The 21,557-nt window shown below is 48.0% G+C and overlaps 1 protein-coding gene across 5 annotated transcripts in view; it reads right to left on the bottom strand.

Moving 5' to 3' along the window:
- CNNM3 (cyclin and CBS domain divalent metal cation transport mediator 3) overlaps positions 1-21,557 on the bottom strand; it is a 33,502-nt gene that overhangs the window by 2,939 nt on the left and 9,006 nt on the right. For 3 of the 5 annotated variants that reach the window (XR_003037076.2, XM_024999282.2, XM_024999280.2), the window contains exons 2-7: positions 4,633-4,776; positions 3,508-3,657; positions 3,080-3,288; positions 2,789-2,885; positions 2,319-2,452; positions 1,822-1,960 (exon numbers count right to left, since the gene is read on the bottom strand). Coding sequence is in view for 4 of the 5 variants with exons in the window: in XM_024999282.2 (XP_024855050.1) it covers positions 1,822-1,960; positions 2,319-2,452; positions 2,789-2,885; positions 3,080-3,288; positions 3,508-3,657; positions 4,633-4,776 (873 nt within the window). In the remaining variant the exon portion in view is untranslated. The remainder of the gene's footprint in view (positions 1-1,821; positions 1,961-2,318; positions 2,453-2,788; positions 2,886-3,079; positions 3,289-3,507; positions 3,658-4,632; positions 4,777-21,557) is intronic. The other 2 variants (XM_005212390.5, XM_005212389.5) reach the window with 1 other exon arrangement.

Raw genomic sequence — 21,557 nt, 5'->3', positions numbered from 1 at the left:
AGAGAGGATGCGAGCTACGGAGCTGAACCCGCAGGGCGATCAGCAGCGCGGCTGAGGCGAAGCCACGAAGCCAGAGGGGCTTGGGCGGCTCAGCGCTGAGCGCGGCTCTCCCTGGCAACCCCGCTCAGGCAGCAATGGGCTTGGAGAGCTTCGCCAGAAAAGGCTCACACGTGAGAAAACTAAAACCAAAGGGCTCACATTCTGAAAAACAAAATCACCCTGGATTTCGAGACCTGAGTCTAAAGAGATGGTGTGAATTTCTGTGCAGGGGGTGTCTCACAAAATAAAAGAAGGTCACGGTGGGTAAACACGGGAGCGGGCTGAAGGGAACGAACGATCTGTTCATTCAGAAAGGGCTGCGACTGTGCCCGGCTCCAGGACCCAGTATAACCCAGGAGTCCTTCACCAGCACCAGACTCATGGAGTGGAGCCACAGCGAGGCCCGGGGTGGGCTCTGCCCCCGACATCTCAGGAAGCACCTGGCCATTACTGAAACATGTTTTCTTCCCAACTGTGGCTCCAGTAACCAGACCCATTTCCTGTGAGGCACCACAACCCACTGGCCAAGGGTGTGCCCAGGTTCTAAGCCAGAGTGCCTGTCTCTCCTGGGCTCCAAATCTCATCCGGAAAATGGGTGTAACAACTACCACTTCTGAGAGCTTTAGGGAAGTTATCTTAGCCAAGTCAGGACAGGGCGGGCTCTCAAAACAGTGCAAGGCACAGGCAGCCTTCAGGAAGATCTCGGTGTCCCCACTGGAGGGTGGGATGCGCTGGGGGGTGAAGCAAGGGAAGTCAGACCCCTGCAGGCCCCCTGCCTCTCCAAAGCCCCACAAACCCTGGCCCTCAGGGCCGCACCCGGGAGCTTCCTGAACAACCAGGCCAGGAGAGCTCTCTCACCTGTCCTGCCACGCCCACCCAAAGCCCCTAGCTTACAGACTCCTTTTTGCTTTCCCTTCTTACACAGTTAGGGTGGGGTTTCCCCTCTCCCCCCTGCAGAGTCCTCTTTCTCCTGCTCCCAGGGGAGTCCCACTGGAGGGGTACACTGAACAAACGCCTCAGCAGGTGCCCCTCTTGGTTCTGGGATGGGGTCTACTTGCCACCCAATCTCTGAGTCAGGCCCACTGGACCTAAATCTTCATTTTCCAGGCACTGTGCTGTGCTTAGTCATTCAGTTGTGTCTGACTCTTTGCAACCCCAAGGACTGTAGCCCACCACACCCCTCTGCCCGTGGGGGTTCTCCAGGCAAGGATACTAGAGTGGGTTGTCAGGCCCTCCTCCAGGGGACCTTCCCTAAATGACCGATAGTGTGTCTGAATCCACCCTTACTCCCATTTAGCAACTAGGGCTGACCCTTAAACAACTCAGGTTTGAACTGCGTGGGTCCACTTACATGTGGGTTTCTTTCCGATAGTAAATACTAGAGCACTGCACAGGCCGTAGCTGACTGAATCTGTGGATGTGGAATTGCGGATACAGAAGACTGACCATGTGACAAGCAGAGATTTTCTACTGCACAGGGAACTGGCGCCCCTTACCATGTTATTCAAGGGTTAACTGTGTTCCCTAAATAAGCCAACCCCCACTGCAGGCCCCTGAGAGGAAATGCTGACCTATGCACTCTACTCAAAATGACAGCTGGCCTGTAGCTCAGTATTGTCCAAATTATTAAAAACACAAGAAGGGAGACAGAAAGGATGGGGAGATGAAAGGAGAAAGAACGGACGGAGGGCAGGGCGAGGCAGAGAGCAGGACCGTGTGTGTGCAGCCGGGAGGGCAGAGGGCACACTCACCCTGGGTCGACACCGCAGGACCCGGGCTTACCTGGGGCTGTGGCCGCCTTGTCACCGAGGAGCCTTGTCTGGCTGCCAGGGATGGCCAGAAGCTCTGTGTTCTCCGGGGTCTGTGGCAGCGCCTGGGCGCGGGTGGCCAGGAGTGCATTGAGGTACTGCAACCGAGTGACCTGGGGTGCAGGAAGCATTGCAACTCGTGCGGGCAGGCAGGCAAAGTGAGACGCAGGCCCACAGCAGCCCCTCCTGCCCTCCAGCACTCAAACTAGGGGTGGAGCCACAGCCTGCAGGACAAGGGGAGAGGAAGCGCCCGGGGCCACTGGCTACGGCGTTAAGGTCCCCAAGGACTCTGGGCGCCTAGGCCGCCAGCAGAAAGAGCGGCCAGGCAACCTGTCCTTCAGAGCAGCTACAAGGCTTTGCTCTGAGACTCAATCACGATTTAATCCATTTTAACGTGTGACCAGCCACTCTAGCCCTTGGGGACACAAAGCTGGTTAAAAGCCAGCACTAAGGAGCAACCCAGATGGTCACCTTGATGAACTGTAGGTCTGAGAGAGCCCTCACGGTGTAGTCGGGACAATACGCAGACAGGCAGGTGCCGTCAGTGGGCTCGGGCGGTGGGTCGTAGCGGAGGGACTGGAGCGAGGACACAGGGGACTGGTGAACTGCAGAAAGGACAGTTAGTGACGTCAGCTGTCAACGGGGGAGCGGCCAGGCCCTGCCCAGCCTCTGAGAGCCACCCTACTGATCACCCCAGCGAGGGAATGCAGCCCGGGACTCCGGACAGGAGGGCAAATGCGCTCCTCCGGGGACAGATTTGGCAGGGGTGGGAAGAACAGCAAAGACGAGGCCTGAAGAAACCCTGCCCTCCCCTCCACACAGCCAGGAGACAGTAAGGGCCAGCAGGTCCCCAGGCAGACCGCCCTGCAAGAGGGGCCTGGGGAGCCCCCAGAGTGCCCACCCACCCCCACCTCCAGCAACAAGAGGAGTGCCCAGCTTACCCGAGGATGGCGCTGTCAGGGCGGAAACCCCATAGTAGGTGAAGGCCCCATTCTCGAACTTCAAGCCCTCCTTACCGATCTCCACCTCCACCCTGCCCTGGGAGGTGCAAGGAGAGAGGGAGGAAAAGTGGACAGGGAGAGGGGTGGACAGGTCACCCTTCCTGCCAGCAAAGAGCAGGAGGAGAGAGCATGGACCCCGCCTATCCAGGGGGCATGCACCTGGATGTTCCTCTTCCTACACCCTCCCCACATCCTGGGCAAGCGGTGGGCTGCAGGCCGGCTGGCACGTACCTGCAGGATGAGGATGAAGTAGTCCACCGGCCGGCTACGCTGGTACAGGTAGTGGTGGGAGGCCAGGCGGTTGCTCTCGTCAAACCGTACTTCCTGGTTGACGCTGGGATGCTTCAGCAAGTGCAGGAGGACCTTCTCAGAGACCCGCAGCGGGCTGAAGACGTCCACCTCTGCCCCACAGCGGGAAAGAGGGATGGGGACACTGTCCTCTGGGCCCAGCACAGCCTGTGTCAGCACACCACTGCCCGTCTCGGCTCCCCCAGCCTCCCCGACACCCACCGGATGCGGCTCTCTGTTGTCAGCAGAGGACAGCCACCCACCCTCCAGTGAACCGAGATGCTGACAGGGCAGAAGAGAGGAACGCCAGAAACGGCAGGGGGCAGCGGGGTGAGCCAGAGAGCAGGGACGAGGCCCACCCCGGCTCTCACCTCGGGACAGGAAGCGCTGGGTGGCCAAGAGCAGCTGAGGTGAGATTTTCACTTTACAGTCGTCATCAGACACCTTAAACAAGGAGAACTCCTCTTTCTGCCTGAGAGGGGCGTTCAGAGATGCAGGCTTCTTCTTCACTATGGTGTCTCCTGGGGTGGGGTGAAGAGGGCCTGCTGAGGCGCCAGGAGCTCTCCACCAACATGACCGGACAGAGGGGTTTGCTGCCGCTCCCGCCTCCAAGGCCTTGGGGCTCCTGTGGGAATGGCGTCAGGACCCCAGGCCCTGTCCCGGGCACCGCTGCTTTGCCAGAACCTGCCTTGCCACCCCCACCAGGCCAATGATCCAGTACCCGTGTCAGAGGGGCAGCGGCCTGCGTTCCAGGGATGGCCTGAGAAGTAGCAGAAAGGCCTGCTTCCCTCCTTGAAGTTGGGAGCAGATAATGCAGACGTAACAGCAAAAAGCTTACATAAAACAGCAGCCCCCCTCCAGGAAGCGTGAGTATGAGCATCACTCGTGCCAAACAGCCGCTGATCTGCAGACCCCGTGCCTATGGCTGTCTGAGGAGCCGAACCGAGACGTCGCATTTGGGGAACAGGCACACGGGTAAAGAGATTCACGTGCAAACTCACAGGGGCGGGCAGCTAGTTTTCTGGGGCCCCTGTGAGTCCCCACCAAGCACGGGCTGTGTTTGCCCTGCAGACCGCAGCCACTTGAGAGGCAGGCCCTCCTAAGACACAACCACAGGCCCCAAGATCATCTGGTTGGGGAAGAACCTCTCGGCAGTAAAGCTGGGGGTTCTTTGAGAACTTCTATAACGTACAACAGCACAAGAGGCCTTGCAAGGAAGAGGAAGACTGGGCAGCGCCCATTCGGGCCAGAGCCTGGTCCAGTGCCGGGGCTGCAAAGCCACCAGTGGGACAGTCCAGCCACAGGTGAGCCCCGCCTCCAGTGAGAGGCAATCCCAGCCCCTGCAGGGGTAAGGCCACGGGCCTGGGGACGTGACAGCTCTGCCCCGAGATCCAGCCCCACTTCCATCAACATGGGCACCTCCAGCCTCTGATATACACACGTCTCCGTAAAGTTGAGACCAGATGAGCTGGAAACACACAGATGCCCGGACTCACGGTAGTCTTCAGACTCGTCCAGGATCTCGGACTTGATGATCTCCTCGATGACATCCTCCAGGGTGACCAGGCCCAGCACCTCGTAGAAGGGGTCACCTTCGCCCTCGTTGTTCACCTTCTGCACGATGGCCAGGTGGGACTTCCCTGCAGGGAGAGGACGCTAACATTACAGCTTGCTGGAGGCCTCTTGTTTTCCCTCGTCCCGACTGACAAGCCCACCAGAAGGACGGAAGCCGATTTGTGTTCCCACGACGCACCATGCATCAGGAGAGATTATTCCTATATTGTCACTACCTAACTTTCCAAGTGCCTGTGAGGATTAAATCTCAGACCCCACATCCACCTGCCCAAGGACCCCCAGGCAGCGGCACAGCTGGAGTCACCCCAGGTCTGCGTGACTCCACGCTGCAAACATGGTTTAGCCAAGGAGGCATCTGGACCAGAACAGACATGGTAATGAGCAGCTGGACTGAGGACACAGGGCCCTGACGCCAGAGACGCCGGCTCCCCAGGGACCATCTGGACGCAGGAGCCAAGGGGGCCACGTCGGAAGTCTCCAAGGGAAGCGTCCCCAATTCTGAACGCTGCCCTCTGTTCTCACGAAAGTCACGCAGGGGTATGAAGACAGTGGTAACCTGGGCAGTTAGAGCCCAAACTGTGTGGAGGAAGAGCATGAGGCTGTGACTCTCGTCCTTCCTCCTCAGGTCAGGCAGCTGCTCATTTAAAGAGAAAACGTAAGCTCGAGAGAAGCCCAGCCTCAGAATGCTGGGGACTGTTGCGGAAACCTCAAGAATTTACTCTGCTTCAGCTAAGTGCTTTCCCTCTATAAGCCTGTTATTGTTGTTCTTCAGTCACTAAGTTGTGTGACCCCATGGACGGTAGCCCGCCAGGGTCCTCTGCCCATGGCAAGAATACTGGAGTGGGGTGCCATTTTGTTCTTCAGGGGATCTTCCCAACCCAGGGACTGAACCCACAACTCCTACACTGGCAGGTGGATTTTTTTTTTTTTTACCACTGAGACACCAGGGAACCTATAAACCTTTATGCCTGTCCAAAAGAAATAGAATGCAAGGCAAAATTTTTGAGTAGCTGTATTAAAAAATATAAAAAGAAATGAAATTAATAATATATTATGATGAACTCAGTACAGTCAAAATATCACAAAATGCAATCAGCATAAACATATGAATAGATACTTTGCCTTTGGGGGGTACTAGGTCTTGGAAATCTGCTCTGTGTTCGGTACTCACTGCACACCTCAACCTCAATTCAGACTGGTGACCTTTCAAGAACTTAGCAGCCACAGGTGGGTAGTGACTACTGGCCCAGGCTGTGCAGATCTGGGTACAAGAACTGGAGCAAACTCATCTCAGCCATGCCTTTTGTCACTAGTGAAAAAAGCGCAGGGTAGAGGCTGGCCTGGACTTGCACACAAAGGTGTGCTTGCTTCAAGAATCTTCTGGCAAAGCAGAAAGGCAAGTTCACGTCTGTGTGTGAATCCTACTTTACATGCTCTGGGTTCAGTGCCAATGCAGGGGACCGGGTTCAGAAGCACATTCTTTGGAAGCATCATGCCCTGCCTCATTCTTTCAGCATCTATGCTCCACGCTCCTCCCCAGCCCCTTCCCCTGCCCCCAGTAATCAGATATAGGAAGACCTCTGCTCCCAAGCCAGAGAAGGCAATGGCACTCCACTCCAGGACTCTTGCCTGGAAAATCCCATGGACGGGAGAGCCTGGTAGGCTGCAGTCCATGGGGTCTCAAAGAGTCGGACACGACTGAGCGACTTCACTTTCACTTTTCATTTTCATGCATTGGAGAAGGAAATGGCAACCCACTCCAGTGTTCTTGCCTGGAGAATCCCAGGGACGGGAGAGCCTGGTGGGCTGCCATCTATGGGGTCGCGCAGAGTCGGACACGACTGAAGCGACTTAGCAGCAACAGCAGCTGCTGCTCCAAAGCTGGATGGAATGAAACTGTCCAGAGTCAACCAAAAGCTATTACTACTAGACCACTAACCAGATGGTCAAGAAAGGAATAAGGGACTTCCCTAATGGTGCAGTGGTAAAGAAATCCACCTGCCAATGCAAGGGTTCAATCCCTGGTCCAGGAATATCCCACATGCTGCAGGGCAAATAAGCCTGTCTACCGAGCCTGCAGGCCTTGAGCCCATGCTCCACAATTAGAGAAGCCACCGCATCGAGGAGCCCAAGTACCACAGCGAAGACCAAGCGCAACCAAAACTGAATAAATAATTTTAAAAAACATATGAAGTAAAAAAAGAAAAAAAAAACTTCAAACCACTATACATATATAAAAACAACACAATGAACTCAATTTTTTTTTAAAAAAGGAATGAGGCTGTAAAAGAATAAAAAGATCACATTTACTGTATTTCATCAAATCCAAGACATCATCAATTATGAGACTAGACAGATGTTAAAATGCAAAAAAATCATGCATCTGAGAAATGATGAGATGCAGTACAGGCCTACATGGTTCAATGTGCTTCAAAGACACTGCGTTTTTTTTTACAAATGCAAGGTTTATGGCATCCCTTCATTGAGCAAGCCTGCTGGCACCATTTGTCCAAGAGCATCTGTTCAGTGCCTGTTTCCCATTTTGGTCATTTTTGCTGATTTTCAAGTTTTTTCACTGTAATAACAAGATATAACAAGATATAATAGTATCTGTTGTGGTGATCTGTGATGTTCTACTGTAACTATTTTTTTGTTGTTGTTGGGGGGCACCACCAACTGCTTTTCCATCTTTGGCTGCAAAGGATATAATCAATCTGATTTCAGTGTTGACCATCTGCTGATGTCCATGTGTAGAGTCTTCTCTTGTGTTATTGGAAGAGGGTGTTTGCTATGACCAGTGTGTTCTCTTGGCAGAACTCTGTTAGCCTTTGCCCTGCTTCATTCTGTACACCAAGACCAAATTTGCCAGTTACTCCAGGTGTTTCTTGACTTTCTACTTTTGCATTCCAGTCCCCTATAATGAAAAGGACATCTTTTTTGGGTGTTAGTTCTAGAAGGTCTTGTAGGTCTTCATAGAACCATTCAACTTCAGCTTCTTCAGCACTACTGGTCAGGGCATAGACTTAGATTACCGTGATACTGAATGGTTTGCCTTGGACAAACAGAAATAATTCTGTCGTTTTTGAGATTGCATCCAAGTACTGCATTTCGGAATCTTTTGTTGACCATGATGGCTACTCCATTTCTTCTAAGGGATTCCTGCCCCCAGTAGTAGATATAATGGTCATGAGTTAAATTCACCCATTCCAGTCCATTTCAGTTCGCTGATTCCTAGAATGTCGATGTTCACTCTTGCCATCTCCTGTCTGACCACTTCCAATTTGCCTTGATTCATGGACCTAACATTCCAGGTTCCTATGCAATATTGGTCTTTACAGCATCAAACCTTGCTTCTATCACCAGTCCCATCCACAACTGGGTGTTCTTTTTGCTTTGGCTCCATCCCTTCATTCTTTCTGGAGTTATTTCTCCACTGATCTCCAGTAGCATATAGAGCACATTCTGACCTGGTGAGTTCATCTTTCAGGGTCCTATCTTTTTGCCTTTTCATACTGTTCATAGGGTTCTCGAGGCAAGAATACTGAAGTGGTTTGCCATTCTCTTCTCCAGTGGACCACATTCTGGCAGATCTCTCCACCACAACCCTACACATGCTTAGTTTCATCAAAACTAGTTTCACATGTAGGTAGCCCTACACAGCTTAGTTTCATCAAAAAAGCAACAGAGTTCCAAAAAAACATCTATTTCTGTTTTATTGACTATGCCAAAGCCTTTGACTGTGTGGATCACAAGAAACTGTGGAAAATTCTTCAAGAGATGGGAATACCAGACCACCTGACCTGCCTCTTGAAAAACCTATATGCAGGTCAGGAAGCAACAGTTAGAACTGGACATGGAACAACAGACTGGTTCCAAATAGGAAAAGGAGTACGTCAAGGCTGTATATTGTCACCCTGCTTATTTAACTTCTATGCAGAGTACACCGTAAGAAACGCTGGGCTGGATAAAGCACAAGCTGGAATCAACATTGCCGGAAGAAATATCAATAACCTCAGATACGCAGATGACACCACCCTTATGGCAGAAATTGAAGAACTAAACAGCCTCTTGGTGAAAGTGAAAGAAGAGAGTGAAAAAGTTGGCTTAAAGCTCAACATTCAGAAAACTAAGATTATGGCATCTGGTCCCAACACTTCATGGCAAATAGATGGGGAAACAGAGGAAACAGTGGCTGACTATTTTTCTAGGCTGCAGATGGTGACTGCAGCCATGAAATTAAAAGACGCTTGCTCCTTGGAAGGAAAGTAATGACCAACCTAGATGGCATATTCAAAAGCAGAGACATTGACAACAAAGGTCCATCTAGTCAAGGCTATGGTTTTTCCAGCAGTCATGTATGGATGTGAGAGGTGGACTCTAAAGAAAGCTGATCGCCGAACAATTGATGCTTTTGAACTGTGGTGTTGGAGAAGACTCTTGAGAGTCCCTTGGACTATAAGGAGATCCAACCAGTCCATCCTAAAGGAGATCAGTCCTGGGTGTTCATTGGAGGGACTGATGTTGAAGCTGAAACTCCAATACTTTAGCCACCTGATGCGAAAAGCTGACTCATTTGAGACAGGCCAGAAGTTAGGCCTCGTGCATCAAACAGCCAAGTCATGAGAGCAAAGAATCAGTTCTTGAAGGAAATTAAAAGAGCTACTCCCTCAAAATAAACACAAACAAGCATATAAATAAATGCAGTACTCAGAGGGCAAGAGGAGCAGGAGACGACAAGGATGAAATGGCTGGATGTCATTACTGGCTCAATGGACATGAGTTTGAGCAAACTCCGGGAGATGATGAAGAACAGCAAAGCCCAGCATGTTGCAGTTCACGGGGTCACAAAGACTGAGACACGACTGAGCGACTGAACAACTCAATGAACACGTGAATGACAAGAAAACCAAACAGTCTTATTGCTAATATGGAGAAAGTCTGAGTGGTCTGGAGAGAAGATCAAACCAGCCACAACCTGTTGTCAATTCTATCGAGGCTGGGACAGGTGAGGAAGCTATAGACAAAAATTTTGAAGTTAGCAGAGATCAGTTCATGAGGTTTAAGGAGCACTGACTCCATAACATAGAAAGTGTAAGGTGAAGCAGCAAGTGCTGATGTAGAAGCTGTACCAAGTTACCCAAAAGAGCTAGCTCAGATCATTAATGAAGGTGGCTACACTAAAAAAACAGATGTTCAGTGTAGACAAAACAGCCTTCTATTGGAAGAAGATACCATGAAGAACTTCACAGTCAGAGAGGAGAGGTCAAGACCTGGTTTCAAAGTGTCAAAGGACAGGCTGACCCTCTTGTCAGCGGGAAAGTTATGACCAACCTAGATAGCATATTGAAAAGCAGAGACATTACTTTGCCAACAAAGGTTCGTCTAGGCAAGGCTATGGTTTTTCCAGTGGTCATGTATGGATGTGAGAGTTGGACTGTGAAGAAGGCTGAGAGCCGAAGGATTGATGCTTTTGAACTGTTGGGTTGGAGAAGACTCTTGAGAGTCCCTTGGACTGCAAGGAGATCCAACCAGTCCATTCTAAAGGAGATCAGCCCTGGGTGTTCTTTGGAAGGAGTGATGCTAAAGCTGAAACTCCAGTACTTTGGCCACCTCATGTGAAGAGTTGACTCATTGAAAAAGACTCTGATGCTGGGAGGGATTGAGGGCAGGAGGAAAAGGGGACGACAGAGGATGAGATGGCTGGATGGCATCACTGACTCGATGGACGTGAGTTTGAGTGAACTCCGGGAGTTGGTGATGGACAGGGAGGCCTGGTGTGCTGCGATTCATGGGGTCGCAAAGAGTCGGACACAACTGAGCAACTGAACTGAACTGAATTGAATGCAGTTAGCAGGCGACTTCAGGTTGAAACCAGTGCTCACTGACCATTCCTAAAATCCTAGGGCCTATGCAAACTACACTAAATCTACTCTGCCTGTGCTCTACAAATGGAATAATAAAGCCTGAATGACAACACGTCATTTTACAATGTGGTTTACTGAATATTTTAAGCCCAGTTGAGACCTACTGCTTAGAAAAAAGATTCTTTTCAAAGTAGCTCTGCTCACTGACAATCTGGTCACCAAAGAGCTCTGATGGAGATGTCCAACAAGGTGAATGTTATTTTCATGCCTACTAACACATCATCATACTGCGGCCCACAGATGAAGGAGGAAGTTCAACTTTCAAGTCTTATTATTTAACAACTACATTTCATAAGGCCATAGCTGTCATAGATAAGATTTCTCTAATGAATCGGGGCAAAGTCAACTGAAAATAATCTGGAAAACATTCATCATTCAAGAAGCTATTAAGAACATTCATGATTCATGAAAAGAAGTCAAAATATCAATACTAACAGGAGTTTGGAAGAAGATGATTCCAACCTTCAAGGATGACTTTGAGGGGTTCAAGACTTCACTAGAGGAAGTAACTGCACATGTGGGACCAGCAAGAGAATGGGAATTAGAAGTGGAGCCTGAAGAGTGACTGAATTGCTGCCATCTTGTGGTGAAACTTCAACAGATGAGGAGCTGCTTCTCATAGATGAGGAAAGAAAGCAGTTTCCTGAGATGGACGCTATTCATGTTAAAGGTGTTGCAAAGACTGTTGAAATGGCAAGAAGAGATTTAGAACATTCTACAAAGTTACCTGATAAGGGCTGGCAGAGTTGAGAGGACACACTCCCAATCTGGAAGAATGTCTACCATGGGTAAAACACTACCAAACGTTTCTGCTGCCTGCTAGAGAGAGACTGCTGGTGAAAGGAAGGGTTCATCGATGTGGCAAACATCACTGTAGTCTTATTTTAAGATACGGCCACAATGGAGTATTCAGTTCAGTTCAGTTCAGTCGCTCAGTTGTGTCCGACTCTTTGCGACCCCATGAATCGCAGCACACCAGGCCTCCCTGTCCATCACCAACTCCCAGAGTTCACTCAAATTCACGTCCATCAAGTCAGTGATGCCATCCAGCCATCTCATCCTCTGTCGTCCCCTTTTCCTCCTGTCCCCAGTCCCTCCCAGCATCAGAGTCTTTTCCAATGAGTCAACTCTTCTCATGAGGTGGCCAAAGTATTGGAGTTTCAGCTTTCGCATCATTCCTTCCAAACAACACCCAGGGCTGATCTCCTTTAGAATGGACTGGTTGGATCTCCTTGCAGTCCAAAGGACTCTCAATAGTCTTCTCCAACACCACAGTTCAAAAGCATAAATTCTTTGGCGCTCAGCTTTCTTCACAGTCCAACTCTCACATCCATACATGACCACAGGAAAAACCATAGCCTTGCCTAGACGGACCTTTGTTAGCAAATTAATGTCTCTGCTTTTGAATATGCTACCTAGGTTGGTCATAACTTTTCTTCCAAGGAGTAAGCATCTTTTAATTTCATGGCTGCAGTCACCATCTGCAGTGATTTTGGAGCCCCCCCAAAATAAAGTCTGACACTGTTTCCACTGTTTCCCCATCTATTTGCCATGAAGTGATGGGACCAGATGCCAGGATCTTCGTTTTCTGAATGTTGAGCTTTAAGCCAACTTTTTCACTCTCCTCTTTCACTTTCATCAAGAGGCTTTTTAGTTCCTCTTCACTTTCTGCCATAAGGGTGGTGTCATCTGCGTATCTGAGGTTATTGATATTTCTCCCGGCAATCTTGATTCCAGATTGTGCTTTATCCAGCCCAGCGTTTCTCATGATGTACTCTGCGTATAAGTTAAATAAGCAGGGTGACAATATACAGTCTTGACGTACTCCTTTCCCTATTTGGAAGCAGTCTGTTGTTCCATGACAAGTTCCAACTGTTGCTTCCTCACCTGCATACAGGTTTTCAAGAGGCAGGTCAGGTGGTCTGGTATTCCCATCTCTTGAAGAATTTTCCACAGTTTCTTGTGATCCACACAGTCAAAGGCTTTGGCATAGTCAAGAAAGCAGAAATAGATGTTTTTCTCGAACTCTCTTGCTTTTTCAATGATCCAGCAGATATTGGCAATTTGATCTCTGGTTCCTCTGCCTTTTCTAAAACCAGCTTGAACATCTCGAAGTTCATGGTTCACGTATTGCTGAAGCCTGGCTTGGAGAATTTTGAGCATTACTAGTGTGTGAGATGAGTGCAATTGTGCGGTAGTTTGAGCATTCTTTGGCATTGCCTTTCTTTGGGATTGGAATGAAAACTGACCTTTTCCAGTCCTGTGGCCACTGCTGAGTTGTCCAAATATGCTGGCATATTGAGTGTAGCACTTTCACAGCATCATCTTTCAGGATTTGAAATACCTCAACTGGAATTCCATCACCTCCACTAGCTTTATTCATAGTGATGCTTTCTAAGGCCGACTTGACTTCACATTTCAGGATGTCTGGCTCTAGGTCAGTGATCACACCATCATGATTATCTTGGTCGTGAAGATCTTTTTTGTACACTTCTTCTGTGTATTCTTGCCATCTCTTCTTAATATCTTCTGCTTCTGGTAGGTCCATACAATTTCTGTCCTTTATCGAGCCCATCTTTGCATGAAATGTTCCCTTGGTATCTCTAATTTTCTTGAAGAGATCTCTAGTCTTTCCCATTCTGTTGTTTTCCTCTACTTCCTTTGCATTGATCGCTGAGGAAGGCTTTCTTATCTCTTCTTCAGCCATAAAAAAGAACACATTTGAGTCGGTCCTAATGAGGTGGATGAACCTAGAACCTGTTATACACAGTGAAGTCAAAATAAGAAAAACAAATATGTATTAATACGTATACATGGGATTTAGAAAGACGGTACGGATGAACCTTCTGCAGGGTCGCAATGGAGACACAGACAGAGAAGGGACGTGTGGACACAGTGGGGGCAGGAGAGGGGAACAAGGAGACACACGAATTACCATGTGTCAAACAGGTGCCCAGTGGAAACACGCTGTGTGACACAGGGAGCCCAATCAGGCGCTTACCCTAGAGGATGAGATGGGGCGGGAGGTGGGCGGGAGGGGACACATGTGAACCTGTGGCTGATTCGCATTGATGTGTAGCAGAAACCAACACAATACTGTAAAGCAATTACCTTCCAATTAAAAAAAAAAACAAACCAACTGCTGTGGCCATGCCAACTTTTAGCAACCACCACCCATAATTATCAGCCAGCAGCCACTGACATGGAAGCAAGACCCTCCTCCATCAAAGTTTATAACTCACTGAAGGCTCAGATGGTGTTAACATCTTTTAGCCATAAAATGTTTTTAAACTAAGATACATAGTTTTTTTCACACCTAATGCCAATTGCACACTTAACAGACTGCAACATAAACATAACTTTTATATGCACTGAGAAACCAAACCATTTGCACGCCTCACTTTATCATGGTGGTCTGGAGCCAAGGCGTGCCTGTCCTGTGTGCTTGCCTGCGAGTGTCAGCCACCAGGTGCTTTAGTCATTGATTAACCTACCAAATCTCTGGCAACTAACTCTATGAGGCACATAGTATTTTTTATTTGCATTTTACGGTTTACAGAGAAAACTGAGGCCAAGAGAGTCAGTGACCGCCCCCCCAATCTGGCACCCAGACAGCTGGCTCTGGGTCCACTCTCCTCATGCCCTGCACAAGTGACTTTCACTGAAGAGAACAACAGACTGGATCTCAGGAGCCTCATTCTCTTTGGGTGACACGCATGGTGCCAAGGCACCATCCTCAGCACAGGGCCCAGCTGGAGAGATGCAAGCAGCCTTCTTCAGGGGGTTCCACCATCCCGGGGCAAAAATTAAAGGTGGAAAAGCCCACATTAAATTGCCTCCCCTCTTCCCATGAGGAATGGGTGAGGGATGCCTGGGGCATTGCCTGCCCATTCCTGCTGAGACACAGACACCAAATGAGGAACTTCTACACATTTCCCAGCCCATGATATTTGAGCTGGGAATGGCTGATACCAGTGGGCAGGCAGCATTGCTACGAAGGTCCCGGAGAGACAACCACTGAATATAAATCCATCAGGCCACATGAGGAAGCTTGAGCCTCAACACAGAATATTGGTCAACAGTCTTTTTGGATTTTGAGAACCAAAGCTCAGGTTCGAGATGGCCACCTGGGAGCAGAGAGGATCCCCTTCCTTCCAGGAAACTACAGAAATGACAAAGTCCTCCCATGCTTTAAACTTCTACAGAAGAAGCTCAGTTCTCAGTGAGGAGATGATTCAATAATGAACAGAAGAAAGCAGAGCCTTGGAAGATCCCTCAAACACTGGCTGCGTGACTTAACCTTAAGACAGAACATTTGAGGGGTCCAGGAGGCAACCAGGAGAAAGGGCTAAGAGGCACACAGAGAAAGGGCAGCTGGAGAGACTCAAGTTCCTCATCTGACCGGGTAAAATGCTCACAAGATACGGGGCCCTGGCTGGCTGACTACAAACACTGATACACGCCCCAAGACAGACGTTCCCTGCAAAAGGCCAAGGTGGACCACATACCTGCCAATACCAACCAGGAAGCCGGAGAAAGCTCCAGCGTTCTCATTTTAGTTAGCAGGCTTGAGAACCCTCACCAATGACACGGATGCTAGAGGACCTAATTTCTAGAACATTCCTAAAAATGCAATTGGAGTTAAAATTCCTGTCTTCTCACTTCAGTTTTTTTTTAAACTGTTTGAATGTATCCTATGAGAAAAGTACCGTGTGATCGTCCCTCACAAATGCCTGAGCAGGTCTAACTATTTTCAGAGCTGAGACAATCCTTTGGTTTCTGCCAAACAATGAACTAGAACTCAGCGAATCTGAAATGGACTCTGAAAAGCTCCCCTCTTCTAATTCCTCCTTTGGCTGAATGTCCTTGAGGTAACTGAGGGTTGACAAAGAAGGCAGGGGTTAATGGCTTTACAGAAAGTATGTGCTACTTACTACACCATCTGTTACTTACTAACAGAAGTTGACGATATTAAGAAGAGATGGCAAGAATACACAGAAGAACTATACAAAAAAGGTCTTCATGACCCAGATAACCACGATGCTGTGATCACTCACCTAGAGCCAGACATCCTGGGGTGCAAAGTCAAATGGGCCTTAGGAAGCATCACTATGAACAAAGCTAGTGGAGGTGATGGAATTCCAGTTGAGGTATTTCAAATCCTAAAAGACAATGCTGTGAAAGCACTGCACTCAATGTGCCAGCAAATTTGGAAACTCAGCAGTGGCCACAGGACTGGAAAAGGTCAGTTTTCATTCCAATCCCAAAGAAAGGCAATGCCAAAGAATGTTCAACCTACCACACAATTGCACACATCTCACACGCTTCAAGCTAGATTCAGAAAAGGCAGAAGAACCAGAGATCAAATTGCCAACATCCGTTGGATCATTGAAAAAGCAAGAGAATCTCAGAAAAACATCTACTTCTGCTTTATTGACTACGCCAAAGCCTCTGACTGTGTGAAAAGTGAAGTCACTCAGTCGTGTTTGACACTTTCCGACCCCATGGACTATAGCCTACCAGGCTCCTCCGTCTATGGGATTTTCCAGGCAAGAGTACTGGACTGGGTTACCATTTCCTTCTCCAGGGAATCTTCCCAACCCAGGGATTGAACCTGGGTCTCCCTGACTGTGTGGATCACCACAAACTGTGGAAAATTCTTAAAAGAGATGGGGCTATCAGACCACCTTATGTGCCTCCTGAGAATCTGTATGAAGGTTAAGAAGCACGTTAGAACTGGACATGGAACAATGGACTGGTTCCAAATCAGGAAAGGAGTACAACAAGGCTATATAATGTCACCCTGCTTATTTAATTCCTGTGCAGAGTACATCATGCAAAATGCCAGGCTGGATGAAGCACAAGCTGGAATCAAGACTGCCAGGAGAAATATCAATAATCTCAGATACACAGCTGACACCACCCTTATGGCAGAAAGCGAAGAGGAACTAAAGAGCCTCTTGATGAAAGTGAAAGAGGAGAGTGAAAAAGTTGGCTTGAAACTCAACATTCAGAAAACTAAGATCATGGCATTTGGCCCCATCACATGGCAAATAGATGAGAAACAATGGAAACAGTGAGAGACTATTTTTTTGAGCTCCAAAATCACTGCAGATGGTGACTGCAGCCATGAAATTAAAAGACACTTGCTCCTTGGAAGAAGAGCTATGATCAACCTAGACAGCATATTAAAAAGCAGAGACATTACCTTGCCAACAAAGGTTCGTCTACTCAAAGCTGTGGTTTTGCCAGTAGTCATGTATGGATGTGAAAGCTGGACTATAAAGAAAGCTGAGGGGGCAGTCCTAACATGATGGAGGAATAGGATGGGGAGACCACTTTCTCCCCCACAAATTCATCGAAAGATCATCTGAACGCTGAGCAAATTCCACAAAGCAACTTTTGAACACTGGCAGAGGAAACCAGGCACCCAGAAAGGCAGCCCATTGTCTTCAAAAGGAGGTAGGACAAAATATAAAAGATAAAAAGAGAGATAAAAGAGTTAGGGATGGAGACCCATCCCAGGGAGGGAGTTGTTAAAGAGGAGAAGTTTCCAAACACCAGGAAACCCTCTCACCGGCGGGTCTGTGGGGAGTTTTGGAATCTCCGAAGGCAACATAACCAGGAGGAAAAAATAAATAAATAAATAAAACCCACAGACGACGTGCCTAACGGCAACTCCCAGCGGAGTTGCTGGGATCCAGCCCAGCTGGGCTGGGATCAGCCCAGACGCTGGGATCCACCACCAGCAAGCGGGGGCTGAACAGGGAGGCGCGTCCTGCACTGCTTAGGGTAAGGACTGGCACTGAATGCCCTGACGGCAATCTGAGGGAGATAACGTGAGATAGCAACCCAGACTGTGCATAGCCAGAGAAAAAAGAGAGAGAGAGAAAGAACTTTTCCGCAAAAAGCTCTAACCTAGGGCACTGCCAGGCCCGCTCACAGAACAAAGGACTGAGCGAATACCAGAGGAGAGCTAGCCAGCTGCGGACCGGCCCATGCCCCACCAGAGGCAGGGAGGCAGGCGGGCTGCAGCCAGAGCTGGAGAGGGGCAATCTCGGCCCCAGGGATGGCATCCTCTACCAAACTGCAAGCAGGCTCCCAGTTGCTAACCAAGTCTTCCTGGGATTCTGGATGGTTGACATCTACCAGGAGGGTCGCAGCCAGAGATCAGCTCCCCAGAGGAGACACACAGCACACCTGAGACTGCGAAACTGAGAGGCTGGGACGGGGGAGGCGATAAGACGCCCCGCCCTACCTGGGGAGAGCGCGCCTGCCAAGCACCTGGGCGCCTGAGCTGCTCAGACCTGGGAAGGGCACAAACGCAGGCCCAACTGAGTCTGCGCCTTTGTGGAGTACCCGAGAACCTGAACCTGAGGGGCTTAGACCTGGGAAGTGCACGCAGCCCAGGGCCCCCTTTAGACAGTCCCCCTGCAGAACAACCTGGAGCCTGAGCAGTGTAGACCGGGAAAGCACACACGCCGTGAGTGGAGGCAAACCCAGTGTGGCCCAGACACTGCGAGCACTCCCCACACACGCCAGTGATATTTGCTTGCAGTGCTCCTCCCTCCCCACAGCACAACTGAACAAGTTAGCCTAAACAAGTGACCCCCTTCGCCCCCCTGTGTCAGGGCGGAAGTTAGACACTGAAGAGACTTGCAAACAGAGGAAGCCAAAATAAACAAAGAACAGGGAACCGCTTTGGAAGTGACAGGTGCAACAGATTAAAACCCTGTAGTTAGCACCAACTACACTGGAAGGGGCCTACAGACCTTGAGAAGTATAAGCTAGAACAAGGAACCATCTGAAACTGAACTGACTCCACACTGCCCACAACAGCTCCAGAGAAATTCCTAGATATATTTTACTATTATCATTTTTAAACTAAAAAAAAAATTTTAGTCCTTTATTACTCCTTTAATTTTCATTTTTGTAACCTATTACCTTGCAAAAAAAATACCCTACTTTTAAAGAAAATTATATATATATTTTTATAATTTTTGTGATTTAGTTTTGTTTTTTTAATATTGTACTTTTGAGAGTCTAACCTCTACTCTAGATTTTTAATTTTGCTTTTTAGTATTTGTTATCAATTTTGTACCTTTAAGAATCCAATCTTTATTTAGTACCTATTTTTACTTAGGAATATAATTACTGGCTTGATTGCCCTCTTCCCCTTTTGACTCTCCTTTTTCTCCCCTAGTCACCTCTATCTCCTCCCTCCCCCTTCTCTTCTCTACCCAACACTGTGAATCTCTTTGTGTGTTCCGGGCTGTGGAGAACACTTAGGGAACTGATTACTGACTGGCTCTCTCTCTCTCTCCTTTTGATTTCCCCTCTTCTCCTCCTGGCCACCTCTGTCTCCTTCCTCCCTCTTCTCTTCTCTGTTTAACTCCGTGAATGTCTCTGAGGGATCCAGACTGTGGAGAGCACACAGGGAAGTGATTACTGGCTAGCCTGCTCTCTCCCCTTTTGATTCCCCCTCTTCTCCTCCTGGTCACCTCCATCTCCCTTATCTCCCTCCTCCCTCTTCTCTTCTCCATGTAACTCAGCGAACCTTTCTGGGTGTCCCTCACTGTGGAGAATCTTTTCTCCATTAACCTAGATGTTTTATCATCTGTGCTATACAGATGCAGAAGTCTTGAGGCTACTGTAAGAATAAGACTGAAAACCAGAGGCAGGAGGCTTAAATCTAAAACCTGAGAACACCAGAGAACTCCTGACTCCAGGGAACATTAATCGATAAGAGCGCATCCAAAAGCCGCCATAGATAGATAGATAGATAGTGAAGTCGCTCAGTCGTGTTCAACTCTTTGCGACCCCATGGACAGTAGCCAACCAGGCTTCTCCGTCCATGGGATTTTCCAGACAAGAATACTGGAGTGGGTTCCCATTTCCTTCTCCAGGGGATCTTCCTGACCCAAGGAGCGAACCCGGGTCTCCCACATTGTAGGCAGACGCTTTACCGTCTGAGCCACCAGGGAAGTCCAAAAGCCTCCATACCTACACTGAAACCAAGCTCCACCCAAAGGCCAACAAGTTCCAGAGCAAGACACACCATGCAAATTCTCCAGCAATGTAGGAACACAGCCCTGAGCTTTAATATACAGGCTTCCCAAAGTCACACCAAACCCACAGACATCTCAAAACTCACTACTGGACACTTCATTGCACTCCAGAAAGAAGAAATCCAGCTCCACCCACCAGAACATGGACACAAGCTTCCCTAACCAGGAAACCTTGACAAGCCACTCGTCCAACCCCACCCACAGGGAGGAACCTCCACAATGAAGAGGAACCACAAACTGCCAGAATACAGAAAGGCCACCCCAAACACAGCAACCTAAACAAAATGAAAAGGCAGAGAAATACTCAGCAGGTAAAGGAACATGATAAATGCCCACCAAACCAAACAGAAGAGGAGCAGATAGGGAGTCTACCTGGAAAAGAATTCATAATAATAATAGTAAAAATGATCCAAAATCTTGAAAACAGAATGGAGTTACAGATAAACAGCCTGGAGACAAGGACTGAGAAGATGCAAGAAATGTTTAACAAGGACCTAGAAGAAATAAAAAAGAGTCAATCAATAATGAATAATGCAATAAATGAGATTTAAAAAAAAACCTCTGGAGGGAACCAGCAGTAGAATAACTGAGGCAGAAGATAGGATAAGTGAGGTGGAAGATAGAATGGTGGAAATAAATAGAGTAGAGAGGGAAAAAAAAAAGAATTAAATGAAGACAACCTCAGAGACCTCTGGGACAATGTCAAAAGCCCCAACATTCGAATCATAGGAGTCCCAGAAGAAGAACACAAAAAGAAAGGCCATGAGAAAATACTTGAGGTGATAATAGCTGAAAACGTCTCTAAAATGGAGAAGGAAATAGCCACCCAAGTCCAAGAAACTCAGAGTCCCAAATAGGATACACCCAAGGTGAAACACCTCAAGACACATATTAATCAAATTAACAAAGATCAAACACAAAGAACAAATATTAAAAGCAGCAAGGGAAAAACAACAAATAACACACAAGGGGATTCCCATAAGGATAACAGCTGATCTTTCAATAGAAACTCTTCAGGCCAGAAGGGAATGGCAGGACATACTTAAAGTGATGAAAGAGAAAAACCTACAAACCAGATTACTGTACCCAGCAAGGATCTCATTCAAATACGAAGGAAAAATCAAAAGCTTTACAGAAAACCAAAAGCTGAGAGAATTCAGCACCACCAAACCAGCTCTCCAACAAATGCTAAAGGATCTTCTCTAGACAGGAAACACAGAAAAGGTGTATAAGCTTGAACCCAAAACAACAAAGTAAATGGCAACGGGATCATATTTATCAATAATTACCTTAAATGTAAATGGGTCGAACGCCCCAACCAAAAGACAAAGACTGGCTAAATGGATACAAAAACAAGACCCTATATATGCTGTCTACAAGAGACCCACCTCAAAACAAGGGACACACAGACTCAAAGTGAAGATATTTCACGTAAATGGAGACCAAAAGAAAGCAGGAGTAGCAATACTCATATCAGATAAAACAGACTTTGAAATAAAGGCTGTGAAAAGAGACAACGAAGGACACTACATAATGATCAAAGGATCAATCCAAGAAGATAAAACAATTATAAATATACATGAACCCCACATCAGAGCACCAAAATATGTAAGGCAAATGCAAACAAGTATGAAAGGGGAAATTAACAGTAACACAGTAATAGTGGGAGACTTTAATACCCAACTCACACCAATGGATATATCAACTAAACATAAAATTAGCAAGGAAACACAAACTTTAAATGATACAATGAACCAGTTAGACCTAATTGATATCTATAGGACATTTTACCCCAAAGCAATGAATTTCACATTTTTCTCAAGTGCACACAGAACTTTCTCCAGGATAGATCAC

Source organism: Bos taurus, chromosome 11 (assembly GCF_002263795.3).
Source record: "Bos taurus isolate L1 Dominette 01449 registration number 42190680 breed Hereford chromosome 11, ARS-UCD2.0, whole genome shotgun sequence".
NCBI lineage: Eukaryota > Metazoa > Chordata > Mammalia > Artiodactyla > Bovidae > Bos > Bos taurus.
The sequence above is the reverse complement of the archived record's forward strand: the minus strand, read 5'-3'. Positions and strand labels throughout refer to the sequence as shown.